We start from the raw sequence: 26,737 nt of genomic DNA on the forward strand, positions 1-26,737 counted from the left end.
GTTTTAGTGCTAAGAAGGCAATAGTTCTCACTTAAGTAACACCGTCCTGACATACAACTAGCAGAACTCACAAAGTTTACTGTGTGGCTATTTTTAACATAAAATGATTTCATTATTTTTATTTTTTTGTTTTGATGACATTTAATAGTTCTCTTAAGAACTTTCAATCCTGTAATACAGTATTGTTAACTATAGTTGTCATGCTGTATATTAGACCCTCAGAACTTATAACTGGAAGTTTGTACCCTTTGACCAACATCTCCCCATTTCCTCTGCTCTGCAACTCCTGGCAGCCACCATTCTACTCTATTTCTATGATTTTGGCATTTTTAGATTCCACATATAAGTAAGAACATGCAGTATTTGTCTTTCTATGACTTATTTCACTTAGCATCATGTCCTCAAAATCCATCACTTTGTTGCAAGACAGAATTTCCTTCTTTTTTGTGACTGAATAGTATTTCATTGTATGAATATCCCACAGTTTCTTTATCCACTCATTTGTCAGTGGACACTAGGTTGTTTCCATGTCTTGGTTATTGTGAATAACGCTGCAGTGAACACGAAGGGTGCAGATATCTCTTCCAGATAGTGGTTTCATTTCCTTCAGATAGATACCCAGAAGTGGGATTGCTGGGTCATATCATAGTTTTATTTTAATTTTTTGAGGGCCCTCCAAGCTGTTATCCACAGTTGCTGTACTAATTTAGATTCTCACCAACAGTGCACAAGGGTTTCCCTTTCTCCACATCCTTACCAATGATCATTATCTCTTATCTTTTTGATAATTGCCATTCTGATCGGGTGTGAGGTGCTATCTCATTGTGGTTTTGGTTTACAATTTAATGATGATTCATGATGTTGAGCACCTTTTTATGTACCTGTTGGTCATTTGCAGATTTTCTTTGGAAAAATGTGCATTCATGTCCTTTGCCCATTTTTAATTGGATTATTTGTGTTTTTGCTGTTGAGTTGTGTATATTGTGTATTTGTATATTTTGGATATTAACGGCTTGTCAGATAGATGGTTTGCAAATATTTTCTCTTACTCCATAGGTTGTCTTTTAATTTTATGATGGTTTCTTTTGCTGTGCAAAGCTTTTTTGTTTGATGTAGTCCCACTTGTTTTAAAATAACGTTAGACTACAAAAGATTGCTAGAAAACTGGAAAAAATACAAGCAAGTACAAAAATGACCAGTTTTCCTATAGCATATATAAAATGAACATTTATATATATAAAGATATGCATGCATGCACACCTATATTTACACACATTTCCATATGAATACTTTTTCACGTATCATTTATTGGATTCATCTTCCCATAGCACAGTCTCTTTTGTACATCACCCATAACAGTTTAAAACCAGGACTTATATTAAAGGTATCTAGGTTATTTTCTCAATTTTGATGTTATAAACAATACCCAGATACATCTTTTGTAATCTACTCTTTGTACATAGTATTGATTATTTCCTTAGGCACCAGTGAAATTTCCATGAGCAAGCTGTAAGAATCCACAGAATGTCCCTAATGTTATAAAATCTGGCTTAGATCTTCCCAACTAGAGCCAAAGTTCAGAGAGCATTCTTGAATCCTTTATAACACCTTTCTTGATATGGTAAATTACCTGAACTTCAGATAGTCTTGAATCTCTCCAAAAGGAAGTAGCTCTGCTCCCAGGGAAAATTCTGTTTTTCTCATTGAGTAAATGACCCTCATCTAATCAGTGAGTGTTCTGTAGGTTTCCTGAATGGCAATTCCAGACACTTTCTTTTCTACAATTTACTGGCTGCTGGTCTTAGTAATTATATGCAGGTCTGATATACTAATGTGGAGCTAATGTTCAGTTGATAATTGGAGTAATTTTGGGGCTTGTTTTCAATATATGTAAAGACAAAGATGCCCACTTGAATTCTGACAAAGGTTAGAAAAGTTCAACAATCATTAATATTATGACCATATGAAATATTAAGGAAAGAGATGGCTATTAGTAAAAAACAGTAAAACTACCAAAGTATGGAGAAGGAAGACAAATGAAACCATTTTTAAGATTTGAGCTAGTAGTGAAAAAAATTTACATATGTACCATCCATTCTAAAATACATGTGAAGGCATTCTAATAAAAATACTTTCACATGTGTGCATGTTTGCATGCATGTGGCTCATACAACGGGAGAGGGGTTATAACCATAGAGAAGCTCTGAGGATGTCGTGGTTAAAGACCATGAGGTTTGGACTGAGATATTTGGATGTAATTTGGGAAAATTTTTGTTGTGTTTTGTTGTGTAATACACTTGAGTTCTGGGTATTTTTCAGCCTTTTTCATGTTAACTTTAGAAGCAGTTGATTGAATTTGATGAAATACAATATACGAATAAGGGTATGAAATTTAATTTGTGGTTGTGTCATCTTGAAAAAAAGTGGCGTCCAATATGTATATTTTAACTGAGCTCATCTGCTCTAATTTTAATAAACTTCGATGAGATTAAACAAATGAATAGTGATGAAAGAAATGGTATGGTATGTTCAATAAGATCTACAATTAACAAAACCACTACTTGTCAAATGCTTGTTAACTACAGTTACCACATTTTTTAGTAAACAATATGAACCCGTGGTGAGAATATCTGAAACTGGGTATGTTTCCCAAGTCAGAAGAATTTTAGTAAGTTTCAGGAGGCCCTTTACCATCAACCCTCAAATAAACCATTTGAAGCTGAATCAAAGCTTTTGAAAGGAACAAGATATAATTATCATTTTGTCTTTCTATGCAAGGAAGAAAAATTATTAAAATAGATATAAAAAAGGTTACCCATTTTTATTATTTTATTTTATTTTTTTAGAGTTACCCATCTTGCTTTAAATTTTTTATTATTTTATTTTAGAGAGAGAGAGAGAGAGCTCAATCAGGGGAGAGGGGCAGAGGGAGAGAGGCAGACATTCTTAAGTAGGCTCCCCGCTCAGCGTGGAGCCTAATGTGGGCCTTGATCCCATGACCCTGGGATCATGACCTGAACTAAAATCAAGAGTCAGACACTCAGCTGACTGAGCCACCCAGCTGCTCCTAGAGTTACCCATTTTTAAATGTTGAGAAATTATGTGTAAGTTCAGGTCAACTTTATCTTTTCAAAAACCTCCTATTTAAATTGCCGGTAAGTTTAGGCCAGAATATTCAAAAGTTTTCAAAGATTTTGTATAAATCTACTAGCATCAGAGTGAAAAAAATTATGCGAGTAAAGAGGATAAAGCCAGGCACCAAATTTTCAAAAAGTGTAAATGGCAGAAATAGCACAGGATGATGTCCCAGAGTGCACTTCTAGATCCAGCTTCCCTCTCTGCTGCTGCTCCCAAGAGGGGCCTTTTCTCTTTTCCTCCCTGACTGTCCTCAGTGGAAAGCAGGTGGTGGTCATTTAACCTTCTTAGGTGCACAGGGACTCCTATGTCCCTCGGGGAACCTAAAACAAGGCATGACCATGTACTCCATTCCATTGATTACGCTGAGTTCCAGATTTTCATACTTCCTGTTTGTCTAGATCTGATCAGGTATGCATAAATGCTTGGTAATTGAAGCAGTCCTACACAACACCACAGCTTTCAAGTTGAATTTGCTCAAAAATAAATCCCAGAGGATATACCAATAGAAGTATCAACTTTTCATATAAAAAGCTTTATATGCAAATTTTAGAGGTTATTTAGAAATGTAGGGTTTACAGTGGCTTTCCTGGCAGATCAAAGATTGTGATTACATGTCATGAACCAGAAACTTTGCCTTTAAATTTCTATGCCTTGGGGCGCCTGGGTGGCTCATTCGGTTGGGCGGCCAACTTCGGCTCAGGTCATGATCTCGCGGTCCGTGAGTTCGAGCCCCGAGTCGGGCTTTGTGCTGACAGCTCAGAGCCTGAAGCCTGTTTCGGATTCTGTGTCTCCCTCTCTCTGACCCTCACCCATTCATGCTCTGTCTCTCTCTGTCTCAAAAATAAATAAACGTTAAAAAAAATTTTTTTAAATAAATTTCTATGCCTTAAAAACAAAATTAAACAAAAACACACTATTCTGATGGCAGATTAAATTTGCCACAAATGCCATGCTATTTAAAAGACTGATTCTGTTTAGGAGAAGCAAGGCAATTTATTATTGTTTCTGTGTGTGTTCTCTTGAGTCCTTCTAAAAGGCTGAATTGTCATTTTTCTCTGTATACACATTGAACATTGAAATAGCATAAACAATAATAATAACAGCATTCCCTAAATATTTACTTTGTGTGAGGCACTGTACTAAGTACTTGATTTAACCCCTCTGATACTTTAAAGAGTTCTGTATTTATTACTTGTACTTTACAGACCAGGGTAGGTATTGAAGCCCAGACATTTTAAGTGAGTTATCTAATTTTGTAAGTGGATCCTCCACCACTCAGATCCATACTTGGGAATGTATTTGGTCAAGGAATCCAGAATCAGATACTCAATTCTTGGCTATGACCTCTACGGGTAGAGTCCTGATTTTCATTCCAGGATACACATAATACCATGCACAAAACTTGTTTTCACTTTCATGAGACCCTTGAAGAAAAATTATAGAACAGGACATGAGTCAAGTATATGTGAATGTCTCCCTAAAATTAATGATAATTTACATTTCTAAGGTGCTCTATAGGTTCAAAGAAATGCCATAGTAATTATCTGATTTTTTCATTTTTTGTTTTGAAATAATTATAGATTCATAGGATCTTACAAAGGTGGTACAGAGAGGTTCCATGTACCCTTCACTCAGTTTTCTCCATAGGTTACATCTTACATAACTATAGTACAATAGGAAAGCCAGGAAATTAACATTAGTGTAAAAAGGCAGTTTTATGTCATTCTGTCACAAATGTGGGTTAGTGCAACCACTCTTGCAATTAAGATATAGAACTATTCGATCAGAAATTATCTGATTTGAATAAATGCACACTGTTGTGGAAAATGTATACTAAACTGTAATATCTAGGCTGCTGGTAAAATAAAACTTCTGTGAATGAGTTCTGATCACTTTTTCTCAGATTTAAAGTGACTTACTTATGCTTTCTTTTTAATATACATGTTATTGCAGTAGCACATTAAAGGAGAGGGTTTTGAACTCTCTGTTCATTTGTTGGGTGTGTATTGTTTTACTTAGAAAGATACATGGACCAGGACTAAATGCTGGCACTCAAGTATTCCAGGAATAAGGAAATATTGGATAATTAAAAAAAATCTGATTTTTTTTTCAATTCATTTAAAAGTATTATATAATGAGTTCTGCTTTTTTCTATATTATACGCTCATGTATTACCATTGGTGGTAAAGGTGATGCTTTGTTCATAGAACAGTTCTTTGTTGCCATAGAACTGGGATGGTTACGATGATAATGGTGATGATGATGATGATGATGATGAGTATTTTAATAGTAGTTACCATTTAGTGAGTGCTTGTAAAGCATTTACTCTGCATACATAATTCAGTCAATCCTCATAAGAGCCCTGTTTGCTGAATATTATTATTCCTAGTTTAAAGATGAATAAATTGAGGGTCAACAAATTTAAGTAAGTTTTACTAGCTTCTAGAACATGATGTGATGTACTTGAAATTCAAACCCACTTCTGTCAAATTCCAAAGCTTGTGTTTATAATCATTATGTTCATCAAAAGAGTTTCGTCTCTTCTTTTCTGGCAGGAATGCACTGAAGCCACTAGAGGAAAGTTGTGGCTTTAGAATATCCATGGAAGATTATTTCAAGGCCTCTTCAAAAACTTACACCAGTAGTTCACCTTTCCAGTTTCATTGCGGAGACTGTATCCCTCTGGTACATGGTAAACCCATGTCCACGTTTCTGATCCTCAGTAAAGATAAAAATAGTTTTTTTATTTTTACCATATCATTTCTACTTAAGAATAATAATCATATATTCATTGACAAATAACCTCAGCCCCTAAGAATTTGGTCTCAAATCCTTGATGGGGTGTAAATCTTGATTGAACCTGGGAAAGTTATTTAACTTCTCTATTCCATCGTGTCTTCATCATTACTAGGTGATCATAATGTCTATATCCTAAAGTTATTATTTGAACTATGTAAAGAACGCAACTCAATATAAGTAAGCAATACAATAAATATATGGTTACATATATTACTACTTATTATTATACATATTATTACTTCGTCCAGACCTAAGAATTCAATTATTTGGTTTTTCTCCTCGAAACCGTTTCTAGCTTCTCCAATATTTCACTAAACTATGGGATTAAATATAGCCAACATTTCACTAAACTGTAGGACTAAATGTAGTCAATTAGTTCAAGATATGATGAGTAACAAAGACAGCTTGTGATTTTACTAAGTTTTGGAGAAGTCACAAAATTATCTGCAGTAAAAACAAATTGTGTAATCATATCCATTCATTCGTTCATTCAAACACATGTATGTGATGTTGTTGCCTTTTATTGTTCACCAACTCTTTGATCTATTTCCAAATTCTTATAGATATTTTCCTCCCTTTTGAAGACTGGAAATTATAAAAAGCTGTCTATAACAGCTGCTTTGAGGTCATCTATGTTTGCTGACTGCAGGTGGAAATCTCTTTCACAGAACTCTAAATAGAAGGTGGTAAAATTTGGCCTTTGAGGGAGCCAGACTCTACTAGCCTTTTGTATAATTTATCATCCACAAAGTGTGTTAAGGTGCTTTTGATCTTTGGAAACAATATCTTTGAAAACAATGTGTTGCTTATATGTGACCATTGGTCCTGTTTAGGTTATCTTGGTATCATGCTGATTTTAATGAGTGAGTGAATTTTTAAGATGGTACACTGATGACTCAATTTAATAGAGGGACTCTAGATCGTGTTAAAATCCAATTTGGGAGGATCAAATGAGAGGAAGTATGTGAATGGTGCTTTGAAAACCATAAAGCGCTAAGTAACCATAAGTCATTTTATTCTGATAATTTCCATCATATTTATTAAATTCTTGGTTTCACTGAATATTAAAAGTTCTATGCTTTCTGAAAGATTGAAGGTGGAATTCTGCCAAATATTAACCATAAAGAGTGTTTTAAAATGTGTTCATACTATTTTTTGCAATTATTTATATTTCTTTATGGAATATGTTTCAGGTACAGAACTAAAAATTTGGGGTCACAGGGAAGATTGTGGAATTTTATAGGCTTTGGTTTATAGATACTTGAAGTCTTTTTCCATCTTTCTGGTATTTTATTCATTTCAGCCTGCATGGGTTTTTTCCCTTCCTTCTCCTCCTCCGCCAGGTTTGGTTTTGAGCTTTGGATTCAAAGAAACCCCAAAGTCAAAACAAAATGGTCAGAACTGCTGACTTTTGTTTTGTAACCTTTTTTAGTTCAGCATTCACAGGAAGAGAGGGCGCTGACCAGAAACTGGGACTAACTTCACCCAAAATGTTGGCAAAGTTCAGAAGAAACCTTTGAGTGAACTTGCACCAAGATATAGATATGTACCAAACCTTTAACACTTTTCTATTTTACATTAAAGAAAATTTAATGAAATGTCACCCTATAAAAAGGAGATTTAGTACTTAAAAATTCAACATTAATCTTCCAGTTATTTTTGATCAAAATAAAATAATTTGCATTTTGTATTAAGTACAGTCTCTTAGTTTTTCAAATTGCAGGTCCATTTTGAAAGCCTACATGTGAAATGTACTCAAGTGTTTTCATTACCTTTGAAATTTTCTTTGAAGATTTGTAGTTAAGAATAACAGTTATACTAAACGGTGCTTATCAAATTTCATCTCAGAATTTTTATAGTTTTGTTATAAACCTTCCACCACATTGTTTTTTATAATGGAAATGCTGACAAATGCAATAATAAATAGCAATAAAAATCCTAGGATCTTAATTGTATGTTCATGCAGAAATTATGCATAAATACTAGCATTATATTTGATTCAGTTTTCACTGCTACTTTTGCCAAAATCGGCTTTCACGTTGGGCAGCTGTAAAAGATGATCATCCTGAATGGCTGCCTGTTGATGGCAAAGGCTTCTGATTTTTACTTTCCTTGGAAAGTCTGATTATGTCTTTCAAATATGATTTCATTTAGATCTTTTTTTCTTTGGTATAAATGTCTAAATACTACTAGTAACCTGAAAATTATGGGGAATTTAGTTTGAGACCAAAAGGCAGGTTTCAGTCAGTAAATTGTATATAAATAAATCACCTCTATGCAACGTCTAAAATGGTATTTAGATACCAAATGTCCAAATAACTTTTAGATTTCAAAAACATTATTAAGAATTTCCAGAAGTAATTGACATTAGGATTTTTTAAAACTGGTGGAAAGTATTAAAAAACCAGTATCTACTGATATTTTATTGGTGTTGGTTTAAAAGATAAAGAATAAAACAATGTTAACATAGGTTACGTTATACTAAAAACAGTTGTGTTAAAACATACACCGACAGGGGCACCTGGGTGGCTCAGTTGGTTAAGCATCCAGCTCTTGATTTTGGCTCAGGTCATGATCTCATGGTTCTTGTGATGGAGCCCTGAGTCAGGCCCTGCACTGATGACACAGAGCCTGCTTGAGATTCTCTCTCTCCCTCTCTCTCTCTCTGCCCCTCCCTGTACTCTCTCTCTCTCAAAATAAATAAATCAACATTAAAAAAAAAAAAGCAAAGTACACTGACAGATGATAGCTGCACCTGTGGTGAACATAGCATAATGTATAGAGTTGTTGAGTCATTCTGTTGTACACCTGAAACTAATGTAATATGTGTGTCAACTAAGGTAAAAAAAAAAAAAGAATTAAAAAAATTAAAAGTATGCTGAATTTATGGATCTAACATGAAAAGAACTAAAATGGTCGCATTGCTTAGAAAAGTTGAGTGTTGAGATTTGGAGGTGTAGTGGATTCACGTTCAAAATGCAGATGACTTATCTCTGTGGATAACTTGGTGTAAGAAATAAGTCAACCCATTTCTCTGTGTTTACAATCCTTGTTTGGCTTCAAAGTATTCTATCAGTACAATGATTAAGAAAATGCCTTAAGTGACTTTGCATTTTAGAGCAGCTTCTAAACATACAAAAAATTTACAGAGAACAAAACATTCATGCGATTTAACAGACTGAAGAATTGTGGACATAATTCTTCTGGTAATAATGGGGAAATCACTTTTTATTTGGAGGCTCTTTAGATTTTATTTATGTGCTGAAGAACTATTCACTGTAAGATATTATGTGCTTACTAAGAATGTAACAAAATGGTCTGTAACATGAGGGAGAGGATTAAGCATGATGGATGCTTGTATTTACTCTTTAGGACCCAGTGGTTTAGAGGTCCTTTGTCTACACACATTTCTTTCTTTAATTTCTGGTTTAAAAAAATGATGATTCCTGGATTTGAGCCATTTTTAAAAAACTTAACACTTGTAGATTTTTTTTACATGATGTTTAATTCTCAGGGGTACTGTAAGGGGAGAAATAAGGAAGCTTCTGCAAGTTCTTTTAGTTTTGAACTCATTCACGCTATATGTAAAATGTTGACACATTTTTTTAAAAAAGTGGTTAAAAAATAACTGAATAAACATGAGGTATTGATGGAGACACTAGCACTCCATAAGAAGATAGGGAACAGAATTCTGTTTAATGAAAAGTTCAGAAATAATTATTTTTGTCAACATATTGAAATGAGTAACTTTAAATTTATCTTTAAAAATACAGATGTACTGGCCTCAGTAGCCAAAAAGTTGTCTAGAAAAAGAAGTGGAAATGAGTAATTTTATTTTATAAAACTGATACAGAGGTCATTGTCTAAGTTTCAGTTTATTTTGTAAAGTGACAAGAGAATAAAAATATACTCCCTAATTTTGCTGTTGTTTTTTTTTTTTTTTTGGTCTTACCTGGTTACATTTTTTTTCTTTTACCTATTTATCCTGACGTTCCTATGGTAGAGGTGGAAAAATCCTAGTGAAAAGACACAGTCAAAATAAGAAATTGTCTCTGGAAGACAATTAGAATTAGTTCTGAAATGACAAAATTTCGGAACTAATTCGGTTCCTATAGATAGGAGAACTAGAAGAGTTTTAAATGCAGACACTTGAGAGACTAGTAAATCCTGGCAGTGCTGGTGGGAAAGAGTGTGGACTGGCAGAACCTACCTGGAAGGCAATCTGGCCATTTGTAGCCACAAACTGAAATGTTCATTTGATGAAGAAATTTTATTTCTTATTCTCTAACATCAGGAAGTTATCACAGGCAGACAAGACATCTAGAAGAATGCTCTTTGCATTGCCATTTATTTTTTAAAAAGGAAGTATCTTAGCTGTGTACCCGTAAAGGACTGGCATTAAGCTGTGATACATCGTTATGACAATAAAATACAGTAATCAAATTATGTTTGAATAATATTTAAAGTCAGGGGGAAAGGGCTCTTTCTATACTGATGAGTGTGGGGAAAGATCAATATCCAAAAGTACCTCAAATTTGTTAAGCATATTTAATTCATATCTATACAGAAAAAAAAAAGACTAGAAGGAAATAAAAATGCTAACTATGTGGTGATGTGGAATGATTTAAATTTTATTTACTTTTTTAGCTTTTGTTTTCCAAACTTTCTAGGATAAGTATATATTAGTTATTAATAAAAATATTTCTAAAGGTATGATAGGGAGAATGTGTGTGTGTGTGTGTGTGTGTGTGTGTGTGTGTGTGTTTGGGTGCACAAAGGTGTGTGAGGTGAAGTGGCAAAATAAAGAAATACGGAATTTGCAGTTGGGTGGGCCTTGTTCATTCGGATTCCTCTCCTCACTTACCTACTCCTATCTGAAGAACCCCAGTTCAGGTGTTAGCAGGTCGCCCAGAAGGAAGAACCGTGGAATGGCAGAGGATCCAAACTGAAGATGGGTCCTCAACTTGGTCCTGCTTCAACCTCCTCTCCATCACACACACATTTGCAAAGTGGAAGCATGCATCTCCTCCTCTGAGTTTTGATTTTCTTGTTCCTAGTTGTGACTAGAAAGGAAGCTGTCTTCTCTACCTACAGATAAAAATGTAAAAGTGCGCGCTGAAGCTGCGCCGAGCCTGGGAAGACCAGGTCCTTTTCCCGGAAGCGCAGGGGAAAGTCCAGCTCCGCGGCCAAAGCTTGTAGCCCAAGATCCTGGCAAGCCCAGGAGCGTCCCCGCCTGTAGGACTGGAGCTCTCTCCGTCCTCCTCTGAGTTCGAGCATCAGTCTCCGGGAGGAACACCAACAAGGTTTCTGGTTTTGCGCCTTAAGGCGAAGAGAGGGGAGAATGATGTCCCTTCTAAGAGGTCGCTTGTCCCCTGGACTTCCGTTCCTTCTTCACTTCCTTCCTTCCTTCCGTCTCTCGACAAGCCTAAGAGGATTGAACAAGAGGTCCGGAGTCCCTCGGCCTCCCAGGAGACCCTCCACCCTGCGCCCCTGTGTCTGTTCCAGGACCTACCTAAGCGCTCGGACGGGGAGCTGAGCCGAGCGCCTGCACAGAATTGGACAGCACAGACTGTTGAGGCAAAAAAAAAAAAAAAAAAAAAAAAAAAAAAAAAGGAATGTCTATTTTATTACTTCTATTTTTTTTTTTTTTAAGGTAAAGAGAAGAGTTTGGACTCCGTAGAAGGCCCCGAAGTCTACAGTTTGGGGAGAGGATTAGCTCCCCACCCACCAGGCCGGCAGAAACCGCTTCTGGGCTGTCGCCTCAACAGGCCCAGCGAATTCTACCTCCTAAGGCGCCCCAGGCTCCTTAGAAAGCAATCGCGTGTATGTTAACTCTCCGGCTGCCACTCTTCTCCATAGCTGTGGGGATTTCTCAAGTCCGGACCAAGCTCCAGAAGGCCAGACTTTCTGTCTTAAAGAGTCCCTCCAGGTCTCTCGGCCGCACCCTGCTGGGTCCTGATGCACCCCCAAGCCCGCGCACGCCCACGAGAGGAGGGGACAGACACCTCCATCCCACCCGGACTCAGCCGGTTTCCTTCTTTTCGAAGCTCTCCAAGAGCTCGGTCATGAAGGAAATGTAGACGATGGCCAGGCGTAGGGTCTCGATCCGGGACAGCCTCTTCTCGTAAGCAAAAGTGGGCACCTTCCTTCGCAGCTGGTCGAAGGCCTCGTTGAGGTTGAACATCCGCTTCCTCTCGCGGATGTTGGCTGCCTGGCGCTGGGCATAGGTGATCACCCTTTTCCTCTTGGGACGGCCCAGCGGGGACGCGCCTCTCCCATGCTCCTCTTCCTCCTCCTCCTCCTCCCCCTCGTCTACTTCGCCCTCCTCTTCGGGATCCTCCTCCTCAAAGCGTGCCAGCCTCCTGCGTCTTCCCTCTCGGAGCACAAGGTCTCGGTCCCCAAAGGGAACCCCAGGTGCGAAGTCGCAGAGGAGTGGGTGCCCCGGGGAGGCCAGGGACAGGTCTGCGACGAAGTCCAGCACGGTGGCGTCCACGCACCTCTCTGGATAGGCCGCCATCGCGTTGCCTTGGCCCTGCCTCTCATCGGTTTCTCGCAGGGAGGGGCGAGATTCTGGTGAGGGGCTTCCTAACAGCTCCCAATCTGATGCGGCACCATCACCGAAGGGCCAGGGGAATTAACATTTATAACCAAGCTGATAACAAGATTAGTGGCACCGATAGGGAAGGCTCTGACAATGTCCGTCCTCTGGAAACTGATGGAAAAAGACAAGCAAGCTTGAGCGCGCTAGGAAATCTCAAACGGATAGGCCTCCAACGCTGAGATCCTTTTCGCTCGCCACCTGGGACAGTTCCTTTTTGGCAACAACCCCCGGCTCTTACCTGCTGTGCTTTTTGTGTCTCTCCTCACCCCCGCAGCCAACTAATATTCTTCAGGCTCCTTATCTCATGTAGCTCTTTAATTTAGCTTTGGATTTTCAAAGCGAGGATGTTTTCCACCGCTCTGGCTTCTCCTTGGCTTCAGAGTAGAAGTCCCGAATCTTGCCACCCGAGGCTGCCAATGGGTCTGAAACAAGTGCATGTGCTTTTAATGATGTCCTGAAGAGGGGCCCTGTCTGCCAGGGGTCGAGGAGAGCTGTTTGTCTGGTATCCCAGTGCAGCGGCTACTGAAAGGCAAGATCTTCCATTAGCTTAAGTAAGCACGGTAGGGGGGGCCGAGAGCGCATTCCCCAGAGTCGCTGTTGGAACCGGCTTTCTCCTTCCAGGGCATCTAAACGGCTCTCCTGCCGCGTTACAAACCCTGACTTCCAAAGTCTGTTTTGTTGTAATCAGCCTAACAACTGAGATACTTGACTTTCCTTTCCCTACTTATATCCTCCTCATGTAAAGTGGAAGATTTTAATTCAGGGCAAAATGATAATGGGGTGGGGGGGAAGGAAGCTCATAATATTTTTCTCCCGAGTGTGCTTAATTGTGTAACCCCAGCGTGGCGGGGGGGGGGGGGGTCGGGGGGCAAAGCAAAAGCAAACACTCGCGCCCCAAAACAAAACAACTTCAATCTCCTCTCAAAAATGCGATTTACCCTTTGATAAAGCAATAAGTCGATCCGCTCACTCTCTGTTGAGAAGTCTTGCAATGTTTAAATTGCCGCTCGGTATTTGTGAACAAAGATAAATCTTCACTTCCATCTGGGTCATTTTCCTCATTGATTTGTACTGCCCTACAGGACTTACCAGTGGAAACTATGCTGTATTGAATTCTATTTAAGGGAGATTTTAAAGTTATCTTTATATCATATTTTTGAGACGTAAAGATATTTGAAATTTGGTGTGACGAAGACAAAATTTTACTAATTTCATATTATCGCTAATATTTTAACAAAGAAGTGTTCATTTTTCCTTCTTTGCCAGTAGCTATATTTATTTAATTATTCGGCGTAGGGATTTTTAAGAAGACACAGAAGAGCAGAAAAACATGTTAGAAAATTGTTTTAAAGATAGGTTAAAAGAGCCTAAAAAGACGAGTAAAGAGGCGCCTTGGTTCAAGAAAAAATTCCTGAAGACATCAATTCCTATTAAGGAGGGAGTTGTATGACCGTTCAGTTAGTACATTGGACAGCTCCCAGAAACCGCCTATTTCTAACAGGTCAGCACAATTCCTTTTCTTCCTAACCTCCCAGTTTGTGCTTCCAGATACTATTAAAGCAGTATCGTTATGAATTCTTCTTTTTCTTTCATTCATTTTTTAATACATTCGTCTCTGTGTTCTCTCTTGTTCTTTTGTCCTTTAGTTGATTTTCTTTTCTCTTGCATTTATTTTTCATGCTCCAGTGTGCATTGTGATAACTCAGGCAGAGAAGAATTGAAATTTATGTTCTTGAAAGATGTTAATGAAAATGAGATTCTTGATTATGATTGCCTGTTGATTTTTACCCAACCTCTTTCAAAGAGCAGACTGAAAAATAAGAAAAAATGAATTGAAATTTCAACAGTGGCTAAAGAATAAGTAAATGGGAGGATTAATTTGATTTGTAGTTGTTAAATGTTTCTCATAACTTTTCTCTTAAAATTTTTTTTAAATGTTTATTTATTTTTGGAAGAAAGAGAGATAGAGTGCCAGCTGGGGAGGGGCAGAGACTCTTTCCAAAGCAGTCTTCAGGCTCTGAGTTGTCAGGACAGAGCCCTACATGGGGCTCAAACTCATGCCATGAGATCATGACCTGAGCCAAAGTTGAAAGTTTAACCAACTGAGCCACCTAGGTGCCCCATAACATTTCTGTTTTAAATGCCAACATAAGTGGATTAAATACCTCATCTTGTGAGAATCTAGTTTGGCAATAAAATACATTAGGACACTTACTGAAGGGAAACATGACAGATATTTAGAAGTAAAATTTAATACCATAGGTGTAAAAAGCTATCATGGGAATCTAAAGAGGCACTTCTCTTGGATTTTTTGGATTTTATGAAAGGGGATGAATATTTCAACAATCTTATCACAAAAGAAAATTAATGAAATTAGGTACTGTAGCAGAATTAATGGAACACTACACAGGATGGGGTTGAAATATTAATATTAAAATATTAGGAAACATAAAAATATCTTAATAGGTATGTCTGTAGCAATAGTTTAAAAATACCTCTCTCTTAATTTTAATCATAACATCCCAAGAAAACACTTCTGTTTATACCACAATAATCTGAGTTTATCCTTTAAGGTTCTAATCATGGTGACACAAATGTTAAAATCTAAATTATAATGACTGACTCTATTTTTTGTTTATAAGTATAATGATAGAATAGAAATAAGTGAAATTGTTTTTCTCTGTTTATTTTGAAACATCTCTTTTTAAAATGCTTTTGTGGATATTTGGTTTCACAGTAAATATACACAGTAAATGTAATAAATTTATAAAAATGATTTAAAACATTTCATCCCTTTGGAAGGAACCATTAAACCTCAAGAAACTTATTCATTTTATTAAAATATTTACAAATGGAATAACTGCCTTTTCTGCCATTTGGAAGCTCCAGGAAAATTTTCAGGAAATGTAAAAGGAAATAAATTCTAGGGTTTGTTTATATTTAGAGTTAAGAAATTCTTGCTTACATTCAAACTAACTGCTTGCTATTCTACTTATAATCCTGAGTTCAAATGAAAGTAAGGGCTCCTCAGGATGCTGTAGTTCAGGGATTGGCAAACTTTCTTTAATTGGCAAAATAGTAATTTAGGATTTTTGCAAGTCATAGAATCTCTGCTGAACTACTCAGTTTTGATTTTGTAGTATAAAAGTAGCCATAGACCATATGTAAATGAAAAAGAATGGCTGCGTTCTCTAAAACTTTATTTCCAACATCAGGCAGTGGGCAGGATTTCACCCTTGAACTGTAGTTTGCTGACCCTGCCCTATTTAATAAGCCTATCTTCACATTCCTTGGGATACTTATTAGGGGGACTTGCTAAGATAAGACACTCAAACATGTAAGCGAATATTAAGTTGTTGAGCATGTATCTTGTTTACATGTGTATATGTGTGTTGGACACATCACACATATGTGTGATGGACAAGGAATGGAAAAATGCTCCTGAAGTGAAGCAACTGAATCTGTAGGTACTGTCTTTGAAATTACACTGAGGTGTTAGAGTAACAAGGAGAGGCTCTGCATGGGAGGCATACACCAAGCTAACATTACCATTGCAGAGACTCAAGGCTTATTTATAGTCACTGAAAACAAATACCAAATATGATGATATGCTCTTTAAAATATTAGTATTACTAGGTTTTGGGTGAATTACACTTAAATAGAAATAAGTAAAGGCAAAATTCCCGGAAAGCAGTCTTTTACTTTGTGAAGTGCTTCTAATTGTCAAAATCCATTCAATGAAGGCAGCTGCTTCAAGAGGCTTATTTATCATTTCCCTCTTATTTCCACCTAAACCACTCTTTCCCCCTCATCATTGTGGCAGAAACTTCTCAGCATTCCCTGGCATCTACTTACCCTTTTTCCTTTTAGTAACAGACCTACCCACACATATGTTAGTTGGGCCCATTTCTGACCCACTGCATTTTAGCTGGGCATATGTCTAGGCCACGACAGTGGAGTCAATGAGACATAATATGTGCAAGTTCAAGTTGGTCTTTGGAAATGAAATTGCTTGCCTCCCACTTGGCCCTTTGCTCTCTTCTGGCTTGGGTGCTTTGGCAGCGAGTTAGCGCTGACCATGTAGACAAGGACAACACACTATGGCAGGGACTGGAAGACTTTTTCTATATAGCGCCAGATAGTACCTGTTTCAGGTTTGTACAATCTCTGTCATAACTACTAAACTCTACCATTGTAAGATGAAAACATGGGGTGCCTGGGTGGCTCAGTCGGTTAGGCGTCCGACTTCTGCTCGGGTCATGATCTCACAGTTCGTGAGTTTGAGCCCCGCCTCAGGCTCTGTGCTGAAAGCTCAGAGCCTGGAGCCTGCTTCAAATTCTGTCTCCCTCTCTCTCTGCTCCTCCCCTGCTCATGCTCTGTCTCTCCTTCAAAAATAAATAAAAACATTTTAAAAAAGATGAAAACAGCTACAGAAAATATATAAATGAATGGGTATAGCAGAGTTCCAATAGAATGTTACTTAAAAAGAAGGTGGTAGGCAGAATTTGATTCTCAGGCTGTAGTTTATTGAATCCTGCCCTATGTGATGGCAGAACAACAGAAAGTTGGGACTTGGAATGATATAATGGAGTAGAGCTGTACCTCTCAAATTCAGATTAATATATGAGAAAAAATATTCTTCCAGTGTATCTCAGATCTCTTTACTTTGTGGTGTCTTTTCTACTGGTACCTGAAAAAAAAAAACAGTCAATGATTTGAAGGATTAAACAGATAGATACGCTACTTTAGATCTGTTTTTACAGTGTCACTTATAAAACTGGCTTACAGTTAGCTATTAAATCCTTTTTTTTTTTGTCTCAGGTTTTTCTTTTTCACACGAAATAGTTCCACTTAAATTATCTTTTGGAATAAATCTATTTTACAAATTTCACTTATACTAGTTATTACATTGGTTGTTGTTTGAACCGTCTCCAAAGTCTTTCTTTTTGAAAAACATGTGGAAAACTAAAGTGGTATGAAGAAAAAAGATCCCTCAGGATGTTATAAACCTACCCCCAAATAATTTCCTTTTTAATCTCATTTCCTATATTTTGGCACATTATTTTTAAATGTGACTTTCTTTTGTAATAAACATTGTAGGTTTGACAGTCATCCTCAAGTCCATAAATTCCTTGTAGACTTGGATATTGAACAGTATATGTGTGACTTTGCAATTTAATAATTTTTCAAAAGTTTTTTTCCATTATACTATTCATTTACAATATGGGGAAAATATTAGTATTAAGTTGAGACATATGTAACTTCCAAAAATCTAACCATTTTTGACCTAAAAATTGGGCAACTTAATTGGTTTAACTTAACATGTTCAAAAACACTCCTACTTAATAAGGAAATGGAATTATATTTAAAATAATATTATACATGAATGTACTACGTGCATCAATATATTTAAATTATAACCTGTTATTCTATTGTACAGCAAATGCATTGCACAGTAAATTAAAAAATACACAATACAAGTTTTTTCAACCAATTTTTATTGAATGCCTATAATGTGCCTGATCCTTGTGGGGTTGATCTAGGAATTTGGTGTGTATCAGTAAATAAGGTAGGAAACGCACAAAAAAATGTTATGGTATTGAGAGTGGTAAGTAATATGGAAAAAAGTTGGTTAGTATAAATACGATCATGAATACTGAAAGTTGCTATTTTAAATAGTTATCATGTAACAGTCTAATTGGAAAGTCTAATTTGAATAAATGCTTGAAGGTAGCAGGGAGGTAGTTAGTTGCATATCAAGTGAGAGTGTTTCAGAGTCATTTTAGAGAACATTTCAGACAAGATAAAGTGGAAGAATGACTGAGATACTGGAGGAACATCACAGAGGCCACTAGACCGAAAGAACTGAAGGAAGAATACTAGGAGATGAGTCAGTAAGGTAGTATGGGGCAAGGTTGTATTATGTAGGGCCTTTTCCACCTTGGTTTTTACTTTGAATATGATGAGGATCCACTGGAGCCTTCTGAAGATTTACTTACTGTTTAAAATCATCCCTTTGGCTAATGTGTTCAGAATAAATTTGATGGGAAACAAGAGAGAGATAGGGGGACCTGACCAGAGGTCAGGTCTTTTGGTAACCTGTTGGTAGCAGTTGCTGTGACATACAGTGGTTATATCTGGGATATATTTTGAGGAGTATTCAACAAGATTTGCTTATGCTTGTATGTGGCATTTGAAGAAAAAGGAGTCAAGGGCAATCCCAAGGTTTTGGCCTGAGCAACTGGAAAGAAAGTGTGTGATCAACTGAAAGGAGAAAGATCCCAGGAAGAGCAGATGTGGGGGAGGGTGAAGATCAGGAGTTCAGCTCTGAACATCTTAATATATTTATTAACAGTCAAGTGGGGACACTGAGTAAGCTTCTTTCTATCTCTCTTGGGGTAAACATTATCACTATGTCTTAAAAGGCACCATTTTACATGATACACTATTTTCCCATCCCCTACCCATGAGAACTCATCTCTTATTTTCCTCCTCCCTCACTCGGCTTTGGCTATGCTGGTCTCTTTGCTATTCCTCAAACATGTAGGCACAATATCTATCCTAGTGTCTTTACATTTCTGTTGCCTATGGCTGCAATATTCATCTCTTAGATATCCACCTCGCTCACTCCCTTTCTTCCTTCAGGTCCTGGATGATGCTGGCTTATCAGGGAAGCACCCCCTGACCATCCTATATAAACTAGTGCTCCCTCTGCCTTGCACTCCCTAACTTGCTTTATCTTTCTCCAAAGCACACACAAAACATCTGGCACGGTATATATTTGTTTCTTCACTTGTGTAATTTTGGTTTCCCTTATTAGAATTTGAAATCAAATGGTGACCATGGAAGTACACTGATTGGATTTCTCTTTCAAGTGCAAAGATTGCAATGAGCCAACCGGCTTCATCCTCGGTGCCTTAGGAGTCACTGCAGCATTCAAATATATTCAGCATGTACTCTTTCTGTCAGCCTCAGCACAAAAGGAGTACCAGAGGTTGGCCATTTGTGCCTAACATGAGACTTTTTAGTAGATCATATTTGCTCCAGAATTCCCTATTACGTTTGCTGATTTTTTTCTCAGCTTTGCATCATAGTATGAGGTTTTCCTGTGTAGTCTTCATTCCTCCTCTTTCTTTTTTCTTTCACAGATGTCAGATTAGTATTCTAGTCTCAAGCTTTTCCCAGCTCAATTCTGTTTTCTCCTCCTTTATCTTTCACAGGAGTTACCTATGAGTAATGGAGGGGAGTTACTCCTCCCAAGAAACTAGAAAACAACCATAAAAACCCTACCATTTTGCAATAAGAATAATAGTTATTGAATACTTACTATATATTAAGTGCTGTGCATGTATTATTTCATTTAATAAACAATCTTATGCAGTAGATTCTCTTACTTTCCATTTTTAAAAGGAATCTCAAAATGAAAGAGTTCACAAATGTGTAAATGCTCCTGTTGGGATTCAAAGTCGGAACCCAGGGGGTTTGATTACCAAGTTACAATGCTTCCCACTAACTCATGTCTTCATCTTTCTGAAAACAGCACCTGTCAGAGTCTAACGTAATATTTCTTCAATAATTTTCAGTCTATGGAATTTGAATATTCAATTTTATTTGCATGGAGTTTGGAAGCCTTTTATCACCTTTTTTTTTCTTCAATGAAGAATATTGCATTAGGTTAACTAGATATTTTTTATTAAATAACTTTGTTTAAGCAAAGATACCAAGAGTATCATTTAGATTTATTTCTGTCCCATATTGTCTCTTCTAAATTTAAGTGATTTACTTAAGCTTTAAAATGCTGGCTGTTTCAAAACAAACAAAGTGGAACTTTGAAGTGAAATGGTTCCTAGCCATCTTTCTGCTTCTTGACTCACCAGCCTTCCTTGGGCAGGGTTTTCTGGTTCTCCTGCCACTGTCTTTAGCCTCTTTGTGGCTTCTTATAGCTATCATTTGAGGATTATGGAATCTCCATATTGGTTAGTATCATGGATGGAGAAAACCATCATCATGGTGGAAGCCATTACTGTGATTATCTCTGTGGGTCCTGAAAGATGATGAGCCTCCAGAGCAGTCTTACAAGTGTTGCTCTATGTCAAGAGAAAAATCCTTTTAAAACAAATTTATCTTTAATCCTATCCCAGTGGCAATAATATCACATCAGTCATCTTATTTGGCAAAATGGCTTGTTACACACTTTTGTTACCCACTTTCTAGACCTCTTTGATTACATTCCCTCAGGATTTCACACAGTTCTCAGATCCAAATTTGAGTCTATCCCACCTCTGTCTTTTAGAGCCACACGGGCTCACTCACATACTATTAATGCAAATAACTTTGTTAGTTTTAAATTTTTTTAATGGTTTTTCCTTTTGAGAGAGAGAGTGTGCTTGCGAGGGGGGGGCGGGGAGAGAGAGAGAGAGAGAGAGAGAGAGAGAGAGAGAGAGAGAGAGAGAGAGAAAATATGAATGGGTAAAGAGTAGAGAAAGGGAGAACCAGAATCCAAAGTAGGGTCCAGGCTCGGAGCTGTCAGCACATCACAGGGCTGGAACTTACCAACTGGGAGATCATGATCTGAACCAAAGTGGGAGGCTTAATGGACTGAGCTACCCAGGTGCCCTAACGTAAAGGACGTTAAAAATTAAGTTGCCACACCTGTGGCCATATGGATAGCTCTATTCTCAAGTCTCCTTAAAATTTATCTCACAAATGTATGCAGTCCCAGTTTATCTATTTCTCAAGGCTTTAAAATTTAGTCTCTGTTACTCCTACTTGGATTTATGATTATGCACCATGATTTGATCTGTTATTTTTCTCCGTGGGCAGTTGACTTTGAAGTGGCTCTTGGGACTATTATCTCCAGATTGGTTATCTTCAGTTGGAATCCACCAGAAAGTAGATGATACACTTCTTTCAATTCATTACAAGGTACAGTTATAATATGGGAGACAATTGAAAATCGCAGGGAAGATCAGATACTATAGTTAAATTAAGATGTTAGAGAAAAAAGATCAAGTGGTTTTTAAAGTTTCTGACAATTTATCTGTACTTTATAGGTAAAAAAAAATTTGCATGATTTGTTTTGTTCCAACTGTAGTTCACAGTGTGGTGACTTTGACCTTGTTTGGGTATCAGGTTTGAACTTGGCATGCTATGGGTAGTATGGAAAATATGAGCTGGTTCAGTGTTGCCCTTGGAATAAAGAAAACGACATAGCAAGCAATACCATATGTTGTTAGCCACTGTCGATTCGTTTTTTCTTATCCGAGAAGAAACATCACAAACACACACAGTATTACAATGGACGGGGCCGTAGACTTTTTCAGGGTTCCATATTGTGCCTTTTTCTTTCTACTCATGTTGCTCTGGTCTTCTTGCCGTATTTCTACTAACTGACTTTTAGATCTCATGCTTTTCCATTAGGCCATAGGCTCTATCATCACTGACACTATAATATTAAATTAAAAAGGGCCCACTTTAAAGCTTTGGAAGTCGCGATCCCACTTGCCCGTGGGCAGCACGGCCAGGACGCCCGCGCATGCCCTCTTTCTTGCTCTGGTCTTGGCGCTGCTAGCGGAAAGGAGCAGAGCTCGCGCGGGTGGGAAAAGCTCCTCGTCCACCAGGAAGGCGCTGTTCGCACTGGGTAGGTAGGCCAAGTTGAGGCAGATGGGAAGCTGGGCGGGGCTGCCGACCCACTTGGGTTTCGAGTGGCCGTTCTGGGACTGAGGACTTTCTGGACAGGGTGCCCGACCTCCCTAGTCATTGTGCTTGCTTCGGACGCTGAGCGGTCTACTGGCTCGGTAGGCACCCGCCAGCCCCTTGATTTTGGAACTGGGGGCACCCGCCAGCCCCTTGATTTTGGAACTGGGGGCGGAAGTGCCGGGGTTGAGGCGGGCCAGGGACTTCCGGTTACGACTGAGGCCTTCTGTTAGCCGAGCCTGCTCCGGCGGCGGTGGCGGCGGCAGCGCCGCCATCATCACCTGGGGGTCCACCCAACAAATGGGGGAGGGGTGGGCAGTGGGGTTGGGGGGAAACTTGAGTTGTCAGCGGGTCGCGGCGAGGGACCCCAAAGCCCTCCGTGTGGTCGGCCGAGTCTGCGGCGCCGGGGGCAGCGGGCAGGGGGCCAGAGAGGAGCCGGGTGGGCGGGGACTCGCTGATGGGCGTGGGCGGTGCTTCCTCGGTCCTGGGGCATCGGTCCGGGGCCTCGCTCCAGGGACTAGGCGGTGGAGCTTCCGGGAGACGCAGGTGCTAGCCTCAAGGGCAGGGCCTTGCTTGCTGTGATCAAGCTCGCTGGGCGAAAGGGGCTGAGCGCCGCCCCAGCCTAGGGCCGGGCAACAGGAGAATCCGCCGGCCTTAGGCATGGTGGTGGGTGGTGGCGGCAGCACCTCCCGGAAGGAATTGGACAAGGACTTGTCCACCTCGGTGGAGTCTGGGTAGCCCGCCTGGGCGGGAAGTGAGGGAGTGGTCACCCTATGATACAGGGCTGTTGAGCACTTAACTATATCTCAGGCTCTATGCATGTGCTGTTTACCTCCTGTCGTTTCTCCTCATCCAAGGTACGAATTCATTCCAGATTAAGTATTTCTCTTTGTGTGTCTCCTAAGACATTTTGTTGCATTTAAACAATCAGTTTTAGTTTTCATCATGAATACCCAGGGGGAGCAGTTCTTTTTCTGATAGGATATGGCAATGAATAATACCCAAGTAAAACAGTGGATTAGTTATTTTACCTCAGTAAAATATTGGCCTGGAATGTTACAATTCAGAGTTTTCTAAGGAGAGAAAGTTGGTTTTGATGAATGTTGGAATCATCGTGGCATGAAGTTGTACATTTACATGCTAAAATATGCCATCTTCGGGTTCTTAATTTATTTAAAGTTATGAAAAATTAAAGTTCATAGAGTGCTATTAGAGTCTTGAAGAAATCAACTGAGACTCTTTATAGTAACAGTAATTACAAAGAAAACACTAGCATTTAGCACAAGGCCTCTCTCTAGTCCTCATCTTACCTCACAAGGAGAAGTAATTTCCGGTGCAGATTCTAGGACATTTTATTGGATCATAGTCATAGTGGTTAGGGCTTGCACAGAAGGAACTTCTCATCTGGGTATTTTATTCTTTGTTTAACTGCTCTTCATTACATTGTGTGGATGTGGTGAAAGTGCTGGAGTGCTCACATGTCACCCTGCCTCTGATTTCACTCTCCTTTCTGACTCTCTGGGTCTTATTTTCCTCTGAAACTGGGGATGTGTACTTTAGACAGGCCTTAATAAACAGAGATCAGAAAAATACAAAGCTTGTTTTGTGTTAAGGACAATGATTCTTGCTGGATCTATACACCTCCTATCTCAAAGTGACCTGCTTGCTAAAAGACAGATTTCTGGACCCACTCTTGAGTTACGGAATCACAGTATCTGGTGGTAGACAGAGGTTTCCCTACCCAGCATATTGCTATGTATGCTAAAGATTTTCATTCCTGGGTTAAGTCTAATAGCTGTTCTCAATCCTGTCTGCATATTGGAATTGCTATGAATTGAAAACTATTGATAGTGTGATAATATTCAAGAGAAATGAGCACTTAAAGTGAATTCCCCAAGTGACTCTAAAGCACTTACAGTTGAATTCATGGGTTGGGAAAGCAATATTGCCTAAATAGTGAAGTCTTACGTTGATTTTGTCTTCTTTCTGACCTCATGTTATGTGGGCTTAATCAGAGTTAGATTCCTATAGACTCAGTTCAGTCAGCACTTCCAACAAGAAGGAAGATGAGATGCATTTAGAATCAATAATAACAACTGGAATATTTGTGTTGTGTTATTAGCCTATGAATAAAAATGTGATCATCTTGAAGTCAAGTTAAATTTTGTACTAAAAAATGGAATAGGTTTTTTAGTAGTAACAACAACTAACATTTAATATTTTTTATTTTTCAATTGAAGTATAGTTGAAATACAATGTTGTATTAGTTTCAGGTGTACAACATAATTCTTTGACAATTCTATACATTAAGCTTTGCTCACCATGATGAGTGTAGTTACCATCCATCACCATACAATTTTATCACAATATTATTGTCTGTATTCCCTATGCTGTATTTTTCATTCCATGTGACTTATTTTATAACGGAGTTTGTACCTCTTAATGCCCTTCACCTATTTTGCCCATTCCCTCAACCCCTTCCCTCTGGCAATCACCAGTTTGTTTTTTGTAATTATGATTCCATTTCTGTTTTTGTTTGCTTTGTGTTTTAGATTCCATATGTAAGAAATCATATGGTATCTATCTTTCTCTGTCTGACTTATTCACTTAGCATAGTACCCTCTGGTTCATTCATATTGTCACAAGTGGCAAGATACCATTATTTTTTATGCCTGAGTAACATTCCATTGTTATATATTTACCACATCTTCTTTATCCATTTATCTGTCTGTGAACATCAAAGATCCCCTGAGTTTTGAAAGATCATGATAAAAGTAGCACTTAAATTGAAAAGAAAAATTCTTTACATCCATCTTATTTATTTTGAAAGTGATGGAAATCTGATGCTTAAAGGCCTGGTTACCACACCTGATGCTGAGTGTTATCACTTTTATATTGCTAAGACATACTCAAAACTCAGATTAATGTGCTGTTTGTGTATCAGGACATCTCCTAAATGACTTCCTGGGGTATGGTGAGTCATATATTAATGGAATCTAGCTCAACCATCAGACATAGTGTGATAAAGGATGTATATTTACCTGTACAGTTACTGAATTGTCATTTTTAATTTGAAGTCTGTGGTGATAATAATTTTATTGAACCTGAGCATTTGTTTCATTGATGTGATGTAGTATTTTGGTTTTGAAAATAGTAATTATAATTTAGACTGAGGGAAAAAAATCAGTAGTTGTTTTATAATGGCGATTTTTGAATCAAATAGTCAAATCTCAAATTTTATTTTATTTTTTTAAGCTTATTTATTTTGAGAGAGAGAGAGAACACAAGTAGGGGAGGGGCAGGGAGAGAGGGAGAGACAGAAAGATAGAGAGGGAGAGAGTCCCAAGCAGGCTCCTCACTGTCAGCCCAGAGCCAGATGTGGGGCTTGAACTCATGAACCCATGAGACCACCACCTGAGTCAAAATCAAGAGTTGGACGCTTAAATGACTGAGCCTCCTGGGTGGTCCCCAAACCTCAAATTTTAGTACACAACATATTTTCTTCACAAAAGAGATCGGTTTCTTAAGGATATTTGCCCCAAAGGAAAGGGGAAATGGACATGCATCAGTCTATTATCATTTGCCTTCATTGATAAATAATGAGAGTCATTAAGATGTTAATTTGTTTTATTTGACTATTAATCATTTTATTACCATTAATCTATAAATGCTAAAGCAGATTAGGGTATAAATCAATGGATGGATAGGATTTTTATAATTAAGATGCTAAGCTTAATCAGAATTATGTGGTTGGAAATAATGCTAAATATAGTCAGAAATGCTTTGCATAATATAGAAAATATTACAAAGTGGTATGGTAAAGATACTTAAAATACATAAAACATTTTGGGGGCTAAGCAGTATTTTAGGTGTGTAAGATAATCATTTATAAATATGGCAGAATTGAGAAATGAGATTGCTTTAATGAATGACTGTGAATAAATTGTGAGGCTTTAAGACTAAAGAGATTTTTGTTCTGATTTCATTCCCATTTTAGCAAATCAATTTAAATCCTATATTGGTTTGATTCAATATCTGTAGCTGTCTTCAAATGTCCTTGAAATTCATCCTCATCTCTTTTAATACATGGGCTGTCTTATTACCAACCTAAAGAACTTCTCTGACACTCCTCCACAAAAAACCTTCAATTTGCTCAATATTTAATTTTGTGATTCATATAATATGAACTCCATTCATTATCATTAAAGACTCCCCAGACTCTCTGTTTTCTAATGTACCACTAAATCTCACATGCTCTCTCTTAACCATGTCAGAAATATGCTTCCTTTGTTCCTGATTATTTGCCTTTGGTTATAGTACACTCTTAACCTCTCATCCACAGCCCTGACTTTATTCATATATCTGTTCAAAATGTTTCACATTTCCTTACTGGTTTCTGAATATCTTACCCCACTATAATGTTTTTGTTTTTTTTTTTTTACTCTGTCACTAAAAGTAACTCTTTAAAAATTGCAAATCTAATCACAACTATCCTGTTTACAG

General features: G+C 38.0%; 1 protein-coding gene and 1 pseudogene across 1 annotated transcript; one reads left to right on the top strand and one right to left on the bottom strand.

Moving 5' to 3' along the window:
- Window positions 1–11,959: 11,959 nt before the first annotated feature.
- On the bottom strand, window positions 11,960–12,454 carry FERD3L (Fer3 like bHLH transcription factor). The gene has a single exon (XM_007089076.1). It carries the CDS (start codon window positions 12,452–12,454, stop codon window positions 11,960–11,962), a length of 495 nt encoding a protein of 164 aa, XP_007089138.1.
- A 10,440-nt stretch (window positions 12,455–22,894) lies between these two features.
- The window catches only part of LOC102971522, a 67,822-nt pseudogene continuing 63,979 nt past the window's right edge, over window positions 22,895–26,737 (top strand).

This window comes from Panthera tigris, chromosome A2 (assembly GCF_018350195.1).
Source record: "Panthera tigris isolate Pti1 chromosome A2, P.tigris_Pti1_mat1.1, whole genome shotgun sequence".
NCBI lineage: Eukaryota > Metazoa > Chordata > Mammalia > Carnivora > Felidae > Panthera > Panthera tigris.